Consider the following 20,409-nt stretch of genomic DNA (forward strand, 5'->3'; position numbering starts at 1 on the left):
GTATTGCTAACATACAGCAGATCTCGTTTCTCCTTTTGTTTTTTTTAAGAGCAGAAATGTATTACGTTATATTCTGACATAGGAAGTACATTGTGTCCCACAGGGCGTTGCTCAGGTTATGATTCAGTCTTTTCAGTTGTCTTCATGTACACTTTTCAACGCGCAAATGCAGGATGTAAGTCTTAAAATGCAAAGCAACCAAAGTTTTATTGCTCTCATTTTGCAGATGTGTTTTCTCTTCTTCTGCTCTCATGTGCTGATCAATGTCATCGCTGTCCCTAAAGCAGTTAGCAAAAAATTCATGTAACTATGCACTATTCATAGTAAAAAGATCAAAATTACAGCAGTTGTTCACTCTGGGCAAGACACTGAAGTTTCACACATGCTATATAATACTGTTCTCTGGTGCTTATTAGTTGTTCAGCACATGTGACAAACAATGTGTGACTTCTGTGCTGTGTGTGCAGTGAAACCATGTATTTTAATGATATCTGAGGGGTTTTTAAGGTACTTATTGGGCAGAACCAAGTGGTAATTTTAAAAGGGCAGAATACCTTGCACTGTCTGCCTTTAACCATTCAACATGTTCTTTAGTCAAGTCTGTGACTTTTATTGTATGTGATATTTGAGTAGATGTGAGAAGTGGAAAGGCCAGAGTGCGCTCTGAGATTGCCTGGTTTATTTTCTAGTGGTAGCAAATCTAAAACGTAAGATTTACACTGTAGAGAGAGCAGTGGTGATATTTAAGTGATTGAGTAAAGCTCAGACTCAATTGCTTTTTGATCGTGACTGCATTAGAACAGCTTTCTCCCCTCTCCCTCCAAATTAAAAAATTCCTGGCAAATCAAACACTGTTAATTATGGGTCTGCACCCTCAGAATAATAAGCTTGTAGTTTTCTTATCCTTTTCATCTAGAAAGGGAAACAGAACACTTTTTTTTTGTCAATCCCTATATTTGCTTAGGTATGTCTGACTTCATTTACAGACATGGCCTTCTGGTTCTTTTTTGTACCCTTAGGTCTGTCACTGTCAACTTACTCCTCCTCTAGTTTTGTGTTACCTGGCTAATTGGAACTGCTCTCCACCAGGCGAGATGAAAGCCTCATCTATTAATAACTGTCTGTGAAGATGAAAACCAGGATTATCCTGGTCATAATTAGAAGTTCATTTAATGAACATTTAATTCCATATGTTGCTGACATTTCTTCTAGCCGGAAGCGTAGGTTCAGTAAAAAAATCAGACAATTCCTCTCATCATCTGTAGTGCTGTCTTCCTGCCTCATCCCATCTCTCCCTTCCAATTGAACATCATTTAACATTGCTTTGTTATGTATAACAGCAAATGCCTCAGCTGCCCACCTTGGCTCTGATAAGACACTGCCATCATCCTTTCTTTTGATCATTATATCATGGTAGAAACATCTGCTTTAATTTCTGATACTCAAAGAGTGTGCGTGTGCATGCCTGCATGCTTGGAGATACTTGTTTTGTTATTTGAAGTTGCAGAGAAGAAAGACAACAGGTCTTGGGGCATGGGAGGGGGGGAGTCTTAGTACTGCCTGCTTTTCATGGTGGGATGCAACAGGGTGGTACACCTAAGGGGAATGTGCAGGTAATATGGGGACAGATGGCAGATTGCTTTGTGAGAGGAGCCCCCTCAGCTCTGTTGTGATAAGCTTGCAAGTTCTGCAGATGCAGTTCCTGCAAAAGCTGTTGGGTGTCTTCATAGCAGTCTTGCAGCACTCCCAACCTCAATATCTTTGCATTCATGACAAGAGATACAAATCTGAAACCCAACTGTATAAATAAATAGGCTTTAACTAACTATCCAAAGCAAAATTACCTAATGACTTACATTTTCTTATATGCATTAATAAGTAACCCTTGATATGATAATAACTTTATACTGAGTACTTCACTAGCTTTGAACCTGCAGCTTGTTTTGAGGAGGGACAAGAGATGGGATGAATTGCAGATTGCTGGCTAGTTCGTTGCCTTTGTTCTTATTTCTGAAGGTATTATTTAAACATTAAGTACACTCTTACCTACTCTCCATGTAGAAAATACAGGAGATGCATAATTCGTAGCTGAGGCGTGTTAGCTCAAATTTTCATAGATGTATTTGCTTTTCATATATTGCTAATGCTGAGAGAGCTGGGAGTTTCATTAAAATGTCATGGGTTAGAATAGCACAATGTAATTTATATGTGTTGGTTTTTACCAGGAGCAGGAATTTGTGCAGAAGCAGCAACAAGAGCTGGATGCATCTCTGAAGAAAATCATTCAACAGCAGAAGACAGAACTAGCCACTATTGAACGGGATTGCCTCAACAACAAGCAGCAGCTCATGAGAGGTATCTGGCATCAGAATCTCTCTTTAAAACCAGACATTTGTGTTGTATTTCAATAAAACAATGGTCTATCTTAAACTCATGAAATCAGAGACCCTCATGACTAATCCAGAACTGTCATAAAAAAATTTGCTAAGGGATTGTTCTCAAAATGCCCACCTAGGGCAGTTCTAAACACACTGGCAGTTAGATTAGAAAGTATTACGTGGTACTTTCTGAACCAGCCTCCCTCTTTTTTTCCAGCTCGTGAAGCTGCCATCTGGGAGCTGGAAGAGCGACATCTACAAGAGAAACACCAGCTCCTCAAACAGCAGCTGAAAGATCAGTACTTCATGCAGAGACACCAGCTGCTTAAGAGGCATGAAAAAGTGAGTGTTGACTTTGACTCTTTCTTTTGTGTGTTGTCATAGAGAGGTTTTACATGAAGTAGTCTTATGATCTCCACTGGTAGCTGTTTGCTTGCACAGGAAAGACCCACATAGTTATTTTAAAGCTCTATAGGTGGTCATATGTTTCCCTTTTGATTCTCAAAAACCTAAGCCAAAAACAACATCAACCTTTCTGCATTTAAAAATAGCAAATTCTGCTTATACACTTGTGTTTAAACAAATCTACTCATTAGTACATAATTCTGGGATTAAGTGAGCAGAATGAACCCAATTAGCTTTTGGGAAGTAGCTGATAACTGTCCTATGGCTAAATCCTATAAAAGCCCAGAAGACAAGACTTGTCTCCCCCGTGGCATTTTTGTTTCTCATAGAATATGCTAACCAGAACAGTTCAGTGTTTGAAATCATAAAGCCAGTGGAGAGTTGTTATGGGATCTCCTTGGTGACTGGAACATGAGCAGCCTCCGCTGGAGGCTTGTTTTTGTGTGGTTGGGTGTTGCTTTTGCAACAAACCAGCCCTTCACAACTGCGGTTGTGGAAGTTCAGTTCCACACAGGTTCTCCCTTTGAACCAGGCTTTAAAAAATGCAGTTCAGGAGTTGAACAACCACTGATGAAATATAAATGTGTTCATTTTCATTAGAATCTTAGAGAACTTCATCTGGGCTGGGCATGATCCAGAGCTTTCTGGAATAAGGTCGCTTCCTCCCTGTTGATATCACTAGGGCCAGGACTGGTTTCTCTTGAAAGAAGCTGACTCAAACAGCATGCTTATTGATGAAATGAGGTGCAAACATTTTAACGTAGTAGTTCCTCTGTAACTTTTCCATGTTGTTAACATTTTAGGAAACAGAACAAATGCAGAGATATAATCAGCGCCTGATCGAGGAGTTAAAGAACAAGCACACTCAGGAAAGAGCCAGACTGCCTAAAATCCAGAGGAGTGAAGCAAAGACTCGAATGGCAATGTTTAAGAAGAGTTTAAGAATCAATTCACTGGCCTCTCCAGACCAAGACCGTGAGAAGATTAAGCAGGTTATTAATAAAAACAGTTTTAATAGTGTAAATGCTTAAAGCAATGTAAATGTGAGGATGGGATGGAGTGCACTCTCAGCAGGTTCACTGACTGTACAAAACAGGGTTGATGCACTGGAGAAGGTCGGAGGATATTGTCTTTCCCCTGGCACTGGTGAGGCTCCTCTGGAGCACTGTGTCCAGTTCTGAGCTTCCCAGAACAAGACAGACATGGGTTTACTGGAGCAAGTCCCACAAAGAGCCTTGAAGATGACTGCGGGACGCTGGGTCTTGTTACAGGAGGAGACGCAATACCTGCAGCTGGGAGGCAGGAAGGCTCGGGGCTGTCACCCATATGTATAAGTACCCATCAGAGGGAGTAAGAAATACAGAGAATCCAGCTTAAACATAAGTGAACACTCTCTTTTTTTAGTGTGAGGGTGGTCAGATGCTAGAACGGGTTGCCCAGAGAGGTTGTGGAGATCCTCTGGAGCCAGCTGGACGCAGTCCTATGCAACCTACTCCAGCTGACCCTGCTCTGAGCCAGGGGGATTGATCTTTGCAGGTGCTTTCCAACCCCAAGTGTTCTGTGATTCTGTGAAATACTTTTAAGAATACTTGATTTTTGTGTGAGCTTTTGAGCTAAAACTGCAGGGTTTCCTTCTTTCGAAGGAAATGTAGTGAAGAGGTTTAGCGGTTTGCTTTCTACTGATGCACCAAAGTCCCACATCATTGTTTCATAGTGTGAGCACCGGAAGGATGAATAATCTGGAAGAACCAGCCTCCAGTGGGTGCATAACACCAACCTTAACTGAGACTTGTAGCAATGCTGCTGTGTCACTTAGCTTGAGAGGGAGATAACTTCAGGAGCGTGGAAGTGAAATGTGCTGTGTTTTAAGGAAAAATGAGAGTGGAAGTATGGGATGATGGCATGGAACAATGAGAAATGGAATGATGAACAAAACTGTGAGGACATTCCCTTTGTAAGAATTTAAAAAGAAAGACTAAAGGAAGTATAGTTGCTGTTTAAATCCTTTAAAACTATTCTTTTATGCTGTGTGTATTCATTCTGTCACATACCTTTCTTTGACTTGTGTAAGCTGTTGTATCTAGAGGCACAGTATAAACTGTCTTTTCATTATTCATTTTAGTTTGCTGTTCAAGAAGAAAAGAGGCAGAAGAATGAGAGACTGGCTCAGCATCAGAAACACGAAAACCAAATGCGGGACCTTCAGCTGCAGTGTGAAGCCAACATCAGAGAACTGCATCAGTTACAGGTTAGAAATAGATGATACTATAAATGAACCTTCAGTGGGAAGATTTGGGTTAATGACAGATGAAGGCAAAGCAGAAACGTCTTTTCCTTCATGTTTTAACTTTGCTTTCAAAGGCCTGCAGCAAACCACTTAACCAGATCCAAATACTTGCAATTAATGAAGAATCGTTTTAAATGCAAGACCAGCATCAACCAGAAGCAGATGATCACTTCTAGAATATCTGTGAAGTTCCCAGTGCTATTTTCTGTGGCAGCTTTTCTTTTAACCTGATTCTGCTGAGATGATGTCATTCATCAGAACAGAGGCAGGCAGCCCCAGGCATTGCCCACAAGACATTTGAGGCAGTACTTGGGCTGAGGAGGCTTTTACCAAGTGCAGGCTGCCCTTTGTACTTGAGCTTCTGGAAGGTACTTGGAAGGAATTCTCTTCTCGCAATGCAGAACTTGTATTACAATTGCTGCTGTTTACCAGAGACCAGGTCTCCTTTTCCATTATCTGTTTCAGGGACAGTTTTAAAGCATTAAATGATCATCTGCTGATAACCTTTGCATAGGGAAATCTTCCAACGACCAATGAAGCTGGTTCTATTCTGTTCACTTACCTCCTCGAACACAGTCCCTGACTGTGCCACTAATACACCTAGTAAATCCCCAAGTACTGTGGGAGCCTTGTGGGAGTTTCAGCTCCAGTAAAATCAAGCAGATTAGGGCTACACTGAGCTTCACCAGGAAAAACTGGTCCCTGGCTACATTCCAGTCTGGCCATGTGCTTGTCAGTTTTGTTCCTGTGATTTTTGCACTCTGGATCCAGACCCAGTTGGGACTGGCACCCTAGAAACAAGGACATGGAGTTTAGAGACTGCCAGCTGCTCTTAAGAAGCAAGTATTTGATGTAGCCAAATACTTGATTTTTGTTTCTCACTGGGCTTCACAAGATCAGCAGCTGCCTGCGTGCCTCACTGAGAGGAGTGTGAAGCCAATGTGGGGTTTGATTGCCCTTTTCCTTCTCATAGGGCAATTCTGAGGCTACTTTTGCAAGCTCATTTCTCTCCTAAGCCCCATTTGTTAGTCTGAGCTCCTTGGCACCAAGAGTTGAAATACTTCCAAAAACCTACCTCCTTTTTAATGTAATTGATTTTAATGCATTATACAAACTGTCTTTAGGAATCAAAGCAGAAATGCTGTATGACCTTGAGAAGCATTTTTGGCAGTGAAACACAGTTTTGAGTAGTGCTGTCGGCTGCCGCCTTAATGATATTTCAGGAGTATATTTGGACTTACAAGTATTTCTTATCTCAATTGGTTCTAATGGAAAGATGAGCTTTGGATAATGCAGGCTCGTAACATACTTTTATCTTGTAATTATTCACGTCACTATTTACAGGAAATAAGCTAATTAAAAGGAATTAGGACAACATATGTCAGTGTACAAATGTTGAGTTGCCTAATCTGAATTAGTTTTACATAAGGATTATCTTTATCTCATCTCAAGAATGAAAAATGCCATCTACTGGTTGAGCATGAGACGCAGAAGCTAAAAGAACTGGATGAAGAACACAGCCAAGAACTGAAGGAATGGAGAGAGAAATTGAGACCAAGAAAAAAGGTAAATCAGAACAGTTTGTGAACTGAAAAATCAAGAGTTGGATCTAGCAAATATAGACCATACAGAAAGTAGCGCAGAGGAGGAGACCAAGCCGCTGTCCCAAACTGCTTCAGTTCATTGAATAATAAACATGCAAAAATTGACAAAGGGCAAGTGCAACAGGAAAGGCTTCTGTGTTAGCAGCCCCTGGCTGTTCCCTCCTGCGGCTTGTCTGTGCATATTTGCATATAAAACTTCTTAGCTGGAGGTAAATCTGGGTTTAGGAATGTATTTCAGGAGCCAGTAGGTTACTGCAAAAACTGAGGCTAGATAACAGGTGGTGGAGGTTGGCTTTGGGGGTTATATTTAATGTTCAAGTGGGAAATACGAGATTTTCACAGTGTTCGGAGGGTATCCTATGGGCAGATGTTGTCCTGAGCTTCCCATGCCTTGGTTGTCTTGCAATTTCTGAATTGCCTGGTGATTTTACTGCGATGGGGTGTGAAGTCACAGTGTTCTATCAGACAGAACGGCACCACTGATAGGTTTCTTGTGCTTCACAAGAAGCTTGTGTTCCTTGAGTTAACCCCATGACAATCCGATTTTGGTTGTAGACGCTGGAAGAAGAATTTGCCAGGAAACTGCAGGAACAGGAAGTTTTCTTTAAAATGACTGGAGAATCGGAATGCCTTAACCCTTCAACACAAAGCCGCATTTCCAAATTCTACCCAATCCCCAGCCTTCACTCCACTGGCCCCTAACTCTGGGAACTACTGTAGGTTATTTCATACTTGGAATTCTCCATCCTCATCATCTAACCCGACTGGATCTGCAGTGTACATCAAAGGACCCCGTGCTCTTTATTTTCAGTGGAGACAATCAGTGTCGGGATCCTTTTCTTTACTTCTCTGAATGGAAGAAGAAAGGCGTTGGTGTATGATGGTAATGTTGTGTCCTTCGGATGTTTCAAGAGTAACTGGGGTTTTTATCTTGGTCTCAAAAAGTAAGTTATAGACGGTTTTGACTTCAAGCCTAAAACATTGATTATGCTCTTTCTGATCACAAAAAGAAACGGTTTCTCATGTGAACATTTAAACAGTGTAATATTAGTTCTGCTACTGTGTTTCTCATTGTTTGATTTCTCCATGAGGGAATTCCACAACTGAAACTGCCGTGAGAGGTTTAAAACTCTATAATGCTGAGCAGTGTCTTCATAGCAAGGACTGAAACGAATTACTCAGAACATGCCAATAATGAGAGAAAGAAACCCTTATGTTTAAACCTGACTGGTAAAAGCAAACGCCTTTGCAACCTCTTTGAAAAGAAACCTCTGGCATGAATTAAACTGAGCTGATCTCCATGACTTATTTTGTCCATTAGTTCCATAATGAAATGGGGTGCTAGTTTAATTAATACAGTGCCTGAAACTGATATGCTGAACCTGGCAACAGGGTGGCATTTCATCATTTAAAGAAACAAAAACTCCTTCGCATTGTTGTTACTGTACAGAACAGAAGATTTCTTGCTGCTACTGCCATTTTTGTTGTAAATCCTCACCCTAAAATATTTTGCACTAAAATATGTAAAGGTGAAAAAAATGCTAACTTTAAAAATGCACAGTTTATTATTTTCCTTAGCTATTCCAGGGGGTTAGTTCTACAAATCGAACACTGTAGAATGTATTTTTTAGGAAGCGGTGTGCACCATGCACGTGGTTTCTCTAAGTGAACCTGCAATGGGTAGAGCCATTTTTCTGTTCTTACCAAAGCCTCTTCATTTAAACTCCATTGGGCAAGTGGAGCTGGGTGGTCATATTTATAAATCCCCACGGCGAAGTCTGATTTGGTTAGAAGTGTTAGATTTGATGGGGTTTTTTAGTCGTTTTATTTTATAGACAGATTTAAGTTAAATATATAGACAAACTACATTATGAAGGTGGGTTTTTGCTTTCGTGTCGCCACGTACTAACATAGGCAGGTTTTATTTTTCATAGATGTACAATAAGTTATTTACCTGACTGATCTGCAGTGGAAAAAATCTGCGATGTAGGGGAAATACAGCTCTATTGGGTCACTTTTACTGCACTCTTTTTGGTGGTTAGAGTTTGAGTCATATCAAGGCAGTGTTACCAGCTGTACTTTGGTATGCTGGCGTTTGGTTTGTGAAGTAGTACTTGCTTTCTGTTCTTTGAGGCCTGACTTCTAGGCTGTTTGGGTATCAACCGTATGCGTTCTGTTTTGCTGGCTTGTGTTAAACGTGCAACTGGTGACCTTTACATGGCGTTCATTTCATGGGAACAGTATTGATGCATGTGAATGAACTCATAAGTTAACACAGGACTTCAGTCAGATGTGGCTGAAACCTTGGATGCTGAAATCCTTGGACGTTGAAGTGTCTTCATTGACCACCTCAATGAAGATATTTAATTGACAGCACGGGAAAATACAACTAATTTGGAAAATGCATGTTTTAATTTAAATTTTGTAACTTTTTGATAGCATAATTACTTTATAGCTAGCCTTAACTCCTGGCATTTTATTATGTAACTGTGTATTGTGTACTGTTGTAAATCCACATACCATATCTCTAGAATGTTACCTATTGCTAAATGCAAAGCTCTTTACGTTGTTCATTCAGGAGGGTGAAAAGAGTCCTTGAAGGCCTTTTTAAGCTCCACCACCATAAATTGACTGTTACTAAAATGACATTTAATAATCCTCATCTTTAACAGAGTTTGTTGGCAGATCCCTATGAAGTGGGCTCAGTGCTCTACTCGGGGAGCAGGCAGGGCAAGCACATTTCACCTCCTGGATTATCTCTACCTTCATCCACATTAAATCCTTGGCGGGAAAGGTTAATCCTCTCCTTACACTTTTGGCAGTTCCAGTGATAACTTGCTAATATCCATTGACAAACTGTTTACCTCGGTCTAAATCTTATAAATGTTTTACTTGAAGACCCTTTTCACACCAGCCTGGTCTCATGGTCAGTTGTAAGTATTTAGGTTCTGTGACAGAGGGGGGATTGAATGCACCAGTAGTGGGTGCTGGGTCAGGTCTGCAGGTGTGGAGCACTGTGAACTGTGCTGAGGCCTGATAATAAGTGTGAAAAGGTGTTTTTCTAGGGGATTACAGGCACTAGCCTGGGTACTTAGACATTTAGACTGATAACATTGGGTTTAAGTATTGCAGAACGTGAAGCAGGTGTACAATATTGTATCAATGTCAGAAACTTCAGTTCAAATTAACTTAGTCTCACACAGGCCTGGAAGAGATCTCCTGAGATACAAAATCCAGTCTCTTTTGTATCACGTCACCTCCCTTTAATAAATGTTAGGAACTCCATCTCCGCAGTAGTTAGGTGTGTTTTCTTCACAAAACAATGCACTTTGTTACTCAGTGTTCAGCAGATCTCATTTCCCCTCTATGCCCTTCAGAAGACAAATCAGTATTTGCTCACCTTTGTGTTTTACTACATCATAAATGCTGCCCCCAGGAAAATCAACAAAGGCAGTGAATGTGTGAATTGCAGTGCAATACATTTTTCGGTTGTCCTGTATTTAAAGCAGCCTCTGACAGGTTCAGCCCTCACAACTTGTTCTTCCTGAGCTCTGAGCAGATTTTGGCACCTGCAAAGTCAACTTTGTTGGGATAGGGCCTCGGAAGGGTGGGAGCCACTGCTTCTGCTCACATCCTATCCGTTAGTAGAACCCAGCTGCTTGCAGGATCCTCTGCCTATGCAGCAGTGCTGGCAGCCCAGGGAGATCTCTGGCTGGGTGAACCTCACATGCTCTTGCTGCCCCTGTGTTTAGGAGGTTCTGCATCTTGAATAAATTGGGCATCTCTCCAGGATGGGGCTGTCTCGGGTGGCGTTACCAGTGAGGAGGATTCGGGCTGTGGCTCAGGAGTCCCAGGGGAGCTTTGCTTCACTTTGGCGAGGGGGGAATATTCCAGCATTTGTTCCTCTCTGATTCCCATAAAGCAATTGTGTTTCTTTTTGTGAGCACTCTGCTGAACACATGAGAAGTGTGTATGGCATTGAAGAGACAGGACATTGAGGTCGTTGTGACTGATTAAATCGCTCCTGATTTATTAACACCTTCTGAAGGAAAACTGGAATTGACACCCAAATTCCAGTTCAGAGGTGGCAGCCCCGCACTGTCCTTTCCAGTGGCACTCACTCACTGTGATTTTTCACATCGCTTTTAAAATAGTGATACTCATTCTGAGCAGCATCCTTTTTTTTTCTGACAATGTTTTAAGCTAATATCCTCTTAAAGTTACATCCATGCATATTCATTATCTGATCTGTCGCAGGGTTTCAGAAGTATTCTTCTGTCCCAGAGGACTTTCTCTATTATAACTCCATGCTACTGAATTTGTATTCTTAATAAATAGGAAACTTAGCACCTTAACTAAAACAGCACCAAGCAATGCAGTGATGTATCATCACACCACAATGTCTTACATGGCAGCAGTATCACATAGGAAGCTTGATTCTCCACACAAAAGAGTATCTGCCTTGCAAGTATTTCAAGGTTACTTTGGTATAGGAAAAATAACACTCTTTTAATTCAGGCCCTTAAATCCACCTTTATTTAGTCTGACTTTCAGAGCTGCTGTGTAGCTGCAGCTCATTGCGGCTCAGAAACGCTCATCATGCTGAAAACCAGGGAACAGACTTCACTGTGTGAATAAGCTCAGTGCTGGTTGCCTCCACTTAGCTATTGCCCTTTGGCTACTCTGCCATGGGGAAGGGAGGCAAGGTTTTGGGGGCAGTGGCTCTGTGGTCACTGGAGGAAAGAGCAGGGAGGAGCATGCAGGATGGTCACTGCATAGGTAACTCCGTGCTTTTTACGTCAGCATTTACAATCTGGTCATTTAACTCCAAATTCTGCACTTCTGGGTCTCAGACTTCCTGCAGTTGGTACGTCCATGCACATTTCCCATTCCCAGACTACTTCTGCTGTCTTCACAGCACATGCAAAACAAGGTCAGAGGCAAGGATGCCCTCTTGGTTCTCAGTCATACAAAAGAGACCAGATAAAGGGGAGGAGAAGGCAACAGAAGGTTGTCAGTGTTTCTCTCTTGCTTGCAGAGCTGTCAGTTGTTCTCCATCCCCTTTCGCAATCTTGCCTCATCCTCATACTTCATTTCTGTAGCTCCTTTTGGCATTAGGTGCCAGAGCAATGAGACAAACCTCTTCAGAACGTGCTCAAAACCATGAAAGCTCATGCATAAGGGCTCATGTGCTTCCACTGTACCTAAAGCAGGAGGGAGGGGCTGAGCCCAAAGATGCTTTGGTTTTTCAAAGTCCCTTCTACAGTTCCCAAGGTAGGTGGTAAAGCCTCTTCCTCACAAATTATTAATCCTAAAATGGGGGAAAGAATGGAAACTAGAAAGGGACACTGAGTGAAATCTGTAATGTTGAACTCTCACACCCATTTCCTATAGGAAAGGCAAGCAGGGGGGTCTGCTGTGATCAAGTGTACACTGAGGCATCCGCACCTCGTGTTGTCCCAGCCATTTGTTGAATGTTTTGTGTTACCTGCAACCCAAGTTAATTTTGCCTTACAGAAAGCAACCAAAAATCAGGGGATGGATGACTTAACTGGTTGGGGGTCTCTGTACGTACAGCTTGTGGAAGTGAACTTGCAGTAGCAGCCATACAACGGTTTTGGGTTGGTTTAAGTTTTTGTCTTGTTTTTCAAAGTAATTTGATTTCATGGCTTTCTGTAGAATATTGTAATAATTCTGCTGTAAATACAATAAAATCACGGTTTGCTGAGCTGGCCTCTGGTTTGCTGATGGAAAAGCTGCATGAAATACATGTGATGTCGGAGTGAATGGGTCTTTTAAAACAGCTGAGTGTAAAAAGTGCTTTAGGTTGTGCAGCGTGTGGCTGCCTGTCTGGAACAGCCCAGGGCAGGAGTGCAGATTGAGCACAAGTCTAAAAGGATGCCTAAAAGGACTGCTGTGCCCTATCAGTGAGAATTCAACATGAGGCCTCCCCTCATGACAGCCACTCTGACCAGTTGGGTACAGGGGAAGAGGTGAGGAGCTGCTGTTTGGCAGCAGAGCCCCCCTCAGCAATGGTCCAGGCTGGATGATGCAGCAAAGGAGAGGTTGTGCCTGTGGGGCCCCAGAGGGCTGTGAGCTGCCCAACCCTGTCGCACAGCACAGCCTGCAAGCCCAGCACGGCTGTCCTGAGTAGTTCAGGCATGGACATACCACTGCTGTGCTTAAACATGACAGCACAGGGCTGTTGGTGGTGTTTTTAAATGAGAACTAAAAGGCAAGGTCTCCACAGAGCCAGGGGGAGTGTAAATCACCCAGAAGGATGCAGGCTTTATTGGCAAACAAGCTCTGTGCTCTGAGAGCTGGCCTGGTTCACACAGGCCTTTGCTCTAAACACTCCTATGCTTAGGGAACACCAACACTTGACATCAGTAAAGTACACCTGGACTGAAAAAGCAAGGGGCTTTTGTTTTGCTATAAGAATGAGCCACTGCCCTGCTCTGACCAATCCCTGGAACTAAAGTAGCACCTCAGTGTGTGTGTGCAGCACATACGGCCCCAGCAGCACCGTAGTGCTGATGTGGTGTCACACGCGTGATAACCGGGCACGGTGCACTGAAATGCCAGCCTCTGCCCAGTGGTACCTTACAGCTCGGCCAGCACTCAGCCCCTAGGCTCCCCCAGCTAAAATACATAAACTTTACCAGTAATGCCTCACTGCAAGGAGGAAGGCAGTGACTGTGGCACCCTGGGACAATGTGCAGAGACTGCTGCTACTATGACTGGAACCTGCTGCCAGCTGGAGAAGCAGGTCGGCATGGGCCTGGCCCACATTCCTGTGCTGAGAAACAGAACAGCCACCAGCACCACCCAGCTGCGTCTGCCCATGGTCACAGTGATGCCCAATGTAATGCTGGTCACGCAGGCTTGGGTTGAAAAACACACTTTAATTGGGCTGTTTACATTAAAAATATTCCCCCACCCCAATGTTTTTAAAAAACAATACAAAAATACTTCTAAAAAGATCAACAAATTCTGTTTAAAAGTGCTTCAGTTCGGTCCCTGTGCATGTCGTGTCCCGCTGTGCTGCTATGAACAGGCATCGCAAAGCACGTGCTGACCAAGGCAGAAGCACTTCTATGTGCTGTACCCATCACTGTCTGCACCCCTCCAGTAACAGCTTGTCCAAGGAGCTGTGCTCAAGAGCAGGTTTAATGCACCTGGAGCATTAAACCCACTCCTGAGGCCAGGTGGATGGGCATTGCTTTCCAAAGGATGATTGTCCTGTGGGCTGAATCTGAGCTCTTAAAGGCATGTGTTTGGTGGGGGTTAGATGCTTTCGTTTTTAATTTATGCTGGATAGTTGGCTAGTTGTTAAAACAGGATTTTAGATAGCTGGGAGTAATACAAGAAGCCTGGACTGGGTGAGACAGACAGGGCTCGCTGTCAGCCCAAAGCCTGGGAGCTCAGGGTGCTAAGCCAAACATCAGCAACAGCAGCAAATACCCACATCAGGGCCATACTTGACACATAAAAGAGCCATTCAAAGCTCTGCAGCAACACCGAACTATCAAGCCTAAGTGGTTAGCTGTGGGCAGGGATGTGTTAGCTTTAAGGCAGTGATGACTCAGGCTAATTCTCTATAGGCTGCTGGGAATGCTGCCCAGTGCAGAACTGAGCTGCCTCTTTCCTCAAACCCCAACATTTCTTCTTTTTCTTCTGCCAACATACATTTGTTCACCTGGGGAGAAGGAAGTCAAAAGGAGGGTTACTTGAAAAGTTCATGTGGGGTAACAAAGACAAAAGACCCCAAACAAGCAAACAGCTGGGGCCATGTGGGTTTTCCAGCAGTTCCCAGGGATGGGCTGGTCCCTGGGGAATCCTCCCCTCCCCAACAGGCACCCCCTGCTCTCCTGGGGATGGCAGATGTTCATACCTTTCTCCCCTTTCTCTCCTTTTGGTCCCCTGTGCCCATGGCGTCCGGGTGGGCCCATTGGTCCAGGGTCACCTGAGGGAATGAGAAGACCAAGTTTGCCCTTGGGCAGGACTGGCCCACCAACAGGGACAGGCCAGGGCACGGAAGGGCAGCTCCTGCTGAGATCCTGAAGGTGCCACCTCCACTGTGGAGGTGTGACCTTGAGCAGCCCTGTGCCAACTATCTCTGTGGACACAGGGCTGCTCCCTGGCTGTTAGGAGGCTTGAGAGGGAAAGGATGGCAAGCCTTACCTTTGGGTCCAGGATAACCTCTCTCCCCTTTTTCACCGGGTGGTCCCTGGATGGCACCATATGCTGGAGAGGGAAATGAAGGAGAGGATGAATGAGTGAGACAAACCACTTGCAAAGGGCTCTGTACTCCCTCAGAGCAGCAGTGAGTCACACTGGAAGGACATTTCTCTAGGTTGGATGGGATTAGATTGACTGAAAGCAAGTTCTGGTTCTGATCCCAGCAAAGTCCCAGGGCATGGTGTGATCCTATTTCACCGGCACTGCTCCGCCACCCTCTCTGGGTGTCCTGGCTGTTACCAGGGCTCGAGCTGGCCCACATTCAGGAAGGGGAATCTCAGCACAAAGTGAGCTGCTGGCTCCTGTTGCTCTAGACATGCCAGCCCAGCCATGGTAAAATCAGCCACAGGGTTTGCAAGCACAGTGGCCTTCAGGATTTGGGACGAGTTTCCTGCAAGTAGTGGGAAAATCTAATGCACCTCCCCAGCAAGGGAGGAATGGGATGGACAGACTACCTGCCTCCAGCTTTGTATCTCAGCAGTATTTCTGCAGCGTGCAAAGGTGAAAAGATCACTGCATCTACAAGAGGTTGGTGAGATCTCACACGCATGAGCCAGAAACCAGAACTCAATACGTCACTTACTTCTAAAGAAGTCCATGAGGTCTGCGGTGACGTTGCCATAGGCTGCGAAGACCCGGCTGATGCCAGGAGGACCAGGAGGGCCCGGGGGACCTGCGGGTCCCCGCGCAGTGTAAGACATCAGGTCCTGGAGAATACCTTGGCCTGAGGAATTTAAGATATCATTTGAAAGGAGCTCTGGGAAAACTGAGGCTGGATGCTGAGGCAGGAAGGGTAAGGGAAGTAAACACTGACACAAGGCACAGAGGGTTGGGGTTGTGCGCTGGGACACAGAGGGTCAGGACAAGCAGGCATTCCACTCACTCTGTAGGCTCTCTGACACACGGAGTGCCAGCTCATTGTAATCCAGGGAACTAGAGAAGGAGTTCCTGTAGGATCTGCTTGAACTTGATCTCCTGCGCGATTCCTCCTCTGCCAACAACCCATCAAAAGACCCATCATTGCCCATGGAGGTCTCATAAGAGCCATCGCTGCCCATTGAGGCACTGTAAGATGACATGCTGCTCATGGAGCTGCCATATGAGCTGCCCGTGCCCAGTGATCCCCCATGGGATCCCTCAGCACCAAGGGATCCTCCATGCATCCGCTCAGAAGTCCGTAACCCTTGGTATGATGAAGACATAGACCCAGCCATCAAGCCACTGTCTCCTTTGGGTCCTGGTGGTCCCCTTGGCCCAGGGGGTCCGGGTGGCCCCGAGATGTAGCTTCGAACTTCATCACCTGCAAAACACAAGAGGGGAGGAACATCAGGGACACTGGGGTGCTGGGGACCCCAGGCTTGGCACAGGTCCTGTGCTACCACCTGAATGAGGACTGGAGCGTGAAATTTTGTCCTGGCAATTATCACAGTGACCCTCATCCAGTGCTATCTCACAGGCAGCAGGCACGGATGTCAGCCTCAATCTCCACAGGTGCCATAGCACCCTCCTCCTTCCCATCTCTCCCACAGTTTCAGGTGTCCAATCTTGGCAACGTGCCCACAGCAGAAGGGTGCACTCCTCTCAGGCCAATGTCAGCACCTCTGCCAAAACAGCCATTCTGTGACCAAGGTCCTAAAAGTGAGGGGATCCCCATGGTTTTGGAAGGCTGCCCTGGATGACTTGCCAACTTCAGGGCTTAGATTAATGCTGCTTCACAGCTGGCTCGGCTCCAACCCGTACATCACCCATTGCTCTATAGGCAGGTGTTTGTCAAAGAAGATGCTTTTCACATAGCAAAACTCTGCAGATGACCTTATTAGGGAGTTATTTGGACCTTACAGGCCAATTGTAACTGCCCAGTGCCTGTTTCTTTTGGCTCACAACATGGATCTTGCCTCCTTGAGAGGAGGCCAGCCCATTGGGTGCAGTGTAGACCTGGCTGTAGAGATAAGGTGCTTCTGCAGCCCCGTTTTAGGGAAGGCTCCTACAGAACTGCCTTAGCTGTGGTAGAGGCAGCAGCCTACACAAAGCAAAGCATGGCTCGGGTGTGTGCAGGGGGATGGATGGTGTCCCCTTACTCTTCAGGTACTGGATCAGCTCACTCCTGAACTCATCGCTGTTGGTGATGTCAGTATAGGACAGGAGACCGGTTCCTGAGAAGCCTGGTGGTCCTGGAGGGCCAGGAGGGCCAGGTGGGCCCTGGATTCCAGAGAGGGAGGAGTATCCCACACCTTGAGAGAGAAGAATTATTTTCCAGCAGTGAGAGGACAAGGGAATCACACATGTCTGGGGATCTGCAAAGTGCAAAGGCTTCAACCCCAACTTCCACCCCTCTCCAGCTGATGTTGTGAAGTGACCCTGTTCTCAGTGGGCAGTCCCAGCCCTGCTGAGCTAAATCTCAGCCTCAGTCCCCCAGCACCTACAAACAGAGTCTGCCTGCCAGCTGTGAGAAGTACAAAAGTGCTTTACTTTGTAGGTAAGCAGAGAAGTCCTCCAGAGAGATGCCTGGTGATCCAGGGATCCCCGGAGGTCCTTGGGGCCCTGCAGGACCAGGGGGCCCAACAAGCCCGCTGAATTCAGAGTCTGTAAGAAAGACACAAGAGAAGGAGTCACTCAAACCACCACAACCCTGATGAACCTTCCCTGACAATACAGTCAATGTTAGCCACAGCCAAGTATAAGGTATTTTTTTTTCTCCCCAGCACCTTCTGGTACAGCCTTCCTGGTGCACCTCACTTTCCTGTGCATAGACATCACAGTCAGGAGATCCCAAAGAAGGCAGAAGTCCCTATTTTTTAAATATACTTTCATAAAGTGGCATAAAAAAAATCCTTTATGCTGCAGAGCTGGGAGAAGGGCTCCTCCAGCCCCATTCCCAAGGCAGCACCTCCCAGCTGCTGCTCTCCACAGGAGCATGGTGATCTGTCTGCAGCCCTTCATGGTCTGTACAGGTCCTAGCAGAGCCCAGGAAGGCTGCAGTGTTCCTAAGTGACCATCATAGTCTCACAGACAATTATTTGTCATGATGGGCAAAAGGGGAAACTCTGGTTAAGCCTGTAAAAGAAGATCCTGAGGTATGCATGGACCTCTGACAGGGAAGTAAAGAAGCTGGCTTACTTCTGAGGTATGCTGTCAGGTCACTGTAAGATATACCAGGTGTCCCTGGAGGCCCAGGTGGTCCAGGGAGCCCAATGCTCATCCCAGAACCTGCAAAATCAAACAGATCCAAGAGTAGCACATTATTAGAACAGGCAATTACAGTGTGAACAGACAGGTTGCAGGGCTTGTTCATCAGCAATGCAGGAGGGACTCCTGCAGGGTAGAGTGTTCTTAGCAGCAGACTGTGCTGGGAACCGGGGCTTAAACCTTGTTCTGTGCTTGGAGTTAAAGCTTGCCCCGTTAATCTGAACGCGAGGCACTTGCACACCAACAGGCATCAGGCCTCTATTCATGACCCGCTGGCATGTGCTGCTCAACCTGTGTCACCTATCTGCAGTAGGTCTGATGCAGAACTTTGCATCTTTGTGATGCGCATTAATGAAATGTCCCTGCTGGTAAAGCGCAGCTGTCCTGGGTGGGGTGCTACTGCTAAACAGCAGTTTTCTGCTTCCAGAGCCAAAGAGGAAGTCCCCACCATCTTTGGAGCAGCCAATTAGTGAAATCTGGTCTCCAAGGTCAGGTCAAAGAGACTAAGAATGGACAAGGCTCTGCTTTTAAGGGGAAAAATGCAGCTACTAGAATTAGGCATTTTAGCACTGCTGTTGGGGATTCTTGAGTCCTTTCTATCCAACAGTTCTTACATGCCACATCACTCCTTTACAAATGGAAATATGAAGCAGAGGTGCTTCATTTACTTTAAACTTGTAAGATTTTGTTGTCTCAGCTGCCTTGACACAAAGTGGGTATAGACCAACTCTTCCACAGAGGGATACATCCTGGCCACGGAGCCAATGAAAGGCACTTGAAGGGATTGATGGGAATTCTAAAATGAAATTATGTTCCTAAACTCAGTTTTTAGCAAAGCAAGAACTCATTACTAGAGGCTGTGGATAGCATCTTAGCTATAGGGGGTCTTTGTTTTCTTCCAAGTTTCTCACAATCCCTGTGAGGACGTCTCTGTACATAGGGATTCACACAGTCAACACTGGAAGAGTTTTCACTGACCGCATGAGCTTTCTGCTCAGTTCCCAAAAGAACAGAAGGAAATGCACACTAAAAAAGGCCATTACTTGTCAAGTAGCTGATAAACCGTCTGGTCAGCTCATCATAATCCAGTGACAGAGACACGCCATCTCCCCCTGGTCCAGGAGGTCCTGGTGGGCCCCGAGGTCCCACCAGATACTGACGAATTTCTTCTCCTGGAAATGAAAAATGCATCTTTTAAGGCCATCCAGCTCCTGCAAAGGCACCAGGTCTGAGGACTTCTCAGCCTGTGAGCAGGCCACTCAGCAGCACCTATGGCAGGCCTTGACCCTCTGAAGCAGCTGCTGGTAACTCCAGTTAGACACAGGAGATTGGAAGGGAAGAGGAGGTCTCCTGGGATGCTTTACCCCTAACCCCCATGTTTCCTTTCAAGGTTCACTTACTCTGCAGCATGTCCAGAAGTTCTTGGTACAAAACAGATGTAGTTGATACGGAACTGGCAAATGACTGATAGCGATCTGAAGAGCCTGTGGGAATGAGGATGAGACAGAAGATGAAGAAGGGTCAAGCAAGGACAAAGGAAAGCTGAGTTAATCCAGTTTAGCTGGTGGAATGAGCCTCCCATGCCCTCAACCATGATTCAGTTCTGTCTCACACATATTGGTCACCTCCACAGATGTGTGCTCTGTGCTTTTCTGAACTAAGATTCCAGGCTGCTTCCAAAGCTCTGGAAATTTCACCCACTTTAGGAGGGCCCCAAGTGTACAAGATAGCCCCAGAATACCTGAGATCACATATACCAAATAGAGGCACCTGTCTGGGTCTTAAGGGCATTACGGGGTCTGACAGCTAATGTTTAATGTGAGACTCTTTAAACAGCAGCACCTGTTAGTTAATCTAACCATTAAAATGAAACAAGGCTCAGAGGCGACCTCAGCTGTGTGAGACTGCAGAAGGTGAATAACTGGGTTGGGGAGCTGCTATTTAAAGACTGATGTTTCTCCTCTAGTTCTCACCTCCCAGGTGTTGTACAAGCTCAGCCAAGAGCATGATTCAGTACAGAGCTTACCAACATGGTGCTTACTTGTCATATAGCTCATAACACGGGTAGCCAGCTCCGCATAATCCAAGTTCATCCCATCCGCAGTGGTGATGACTCCAGGTGGGCCCGGAGGGCCTGGAGGGCCTTGGGCACCAGTCAAATAATGCCTTACATTGTCACCTAGATAGGAAACCCAAGATATATCCACATCAGCAGAGGGAAGACAATGACCACAAGCACAATTACTGGACCCTCTTCTCCTGGCAAAAAGCAGGCCAACAGAAGGACACTTCTGCAGACACCACAGTG

At 45.3% G+C, this 20,409-nt stretch overlaps 2 protein-coding genes across 6 annotated transcripts in view; one reads left to right on the forward strand and one right to left on the reverse strand.

Moving 5' to 3' along the window:
- Positions 1 to 9,959, forward strand: part of SLK (STE20 like kinase) — a 49,464-nt gene extending 39,505 nt beyond the window's left edge. For 3 of the 5 annotated variants that reach the window (XM_062601866.1, XM_062601867.1, XM_062601869.1), the window contains 6 exons: positions 2,226 to 2,355; positions 2,596 to 2,720; positions 3,587 to 3,775; positions 4,906 to 5,031; positions 6,523 to 6,636; positions 7,230 to 9,959. In XM_062601866.1, coding sequence (XP_062457850.1) covers positions 2,226 to 2,355; positions 2,596 to 2,720; positions 3,587 to 3,775; positions 4,906 to 5,031; positions 6,523 to 6,636; positions 7,230 to 7,376 — 831 coding nt within the window. In that variant the 3' untranslated portion in view covers positions 7,377 to 9,959. Of the gene's footprint in view, positions 1 to 103; positions 176 to 2,225; positions 2,356 to 2,595; positions 2,721 to 3,586; positions 3,776 to 4,905; positions 5,032 to 6,522; positions 6,637 to 7,229 lie in introns of those variants that run through there. The other 2 variants (XM_062601868.1, XM_062601870.1) reach the window with 2 other exon arrangements.
- A 3,952-nt stretch (positions 9,960 to 13,911) lies between these two features.
- COL17A1 (collagen type XVII alpha 1 chain) overlaps positions 13,912 to 20,409 on the reverse strand; it is a 41,116-nt gene continuing 34,618 nt past the window's right edge. The window contains exons 47-57 of the mRNA XM_062601865.1: positions 20,143 to 20,280; positions 19,502 to 19,585; positions 19,145 to 19,273; positions 18,033 to 18,122; positions 17,385 to 17,498; positions 16,994 to 17,146; positions 15,799 to 16,215; positions 15,499 to 15,639; positions 14,859 to 14,921; positions 14,569 to 14,640; positions 13,912 to 14,373 (exon numbers count right to left, since the gene is read on the reverse strand). Coding sequence (XP_062457849.1) covers positions 14,324 to 14,373; positions 14,569 to 14,640; positions 14,859 to 14,921; positions 15,499 to 15,639; positions 15,799 to 16,215; positions 16,994 to 17,146; positions 17,385 to 17,498; positions 18,033 to 18,122; positions 19,145 to 19,273; positions 19,502 to 19,585; positions 20,143 to 20,280 — 1,451 coding nt within the window. The 3' untranslated portion in view covers positions 13,912 to 14,323. The remainder of the gene's footprint in view (positions 14,374 to 14,568; positions 14,641 to 14,858; positions 14,922 to 15,498; positions 15,640 to 15,798; positions 16,216 to 16,993; positions 17,147 to 17,384; positions 17,499 to 18,032; positions 18,123 to 19,144; positions 19,274 to 19,501; positions 19,586 to 20,142; positions 20,281 to 20,409) is intronic.

Source organism: Pezoporus occidentalis, unplaced genomic scaffold, assembly GCF_034315485.1.
Source record: "Pezoporus occidentalis ecotype Australia unplaced genomic scaffold, CSIRO_AGI_Poc_V1 ctg73, whole genome shotgun sequence".
Lineage (NCBI taxonomy): Eukaryota > Metazoa > Chordata > Aves > Psittaciformes > Psittacidae > Pezoporus > Pezoporus occidentalis.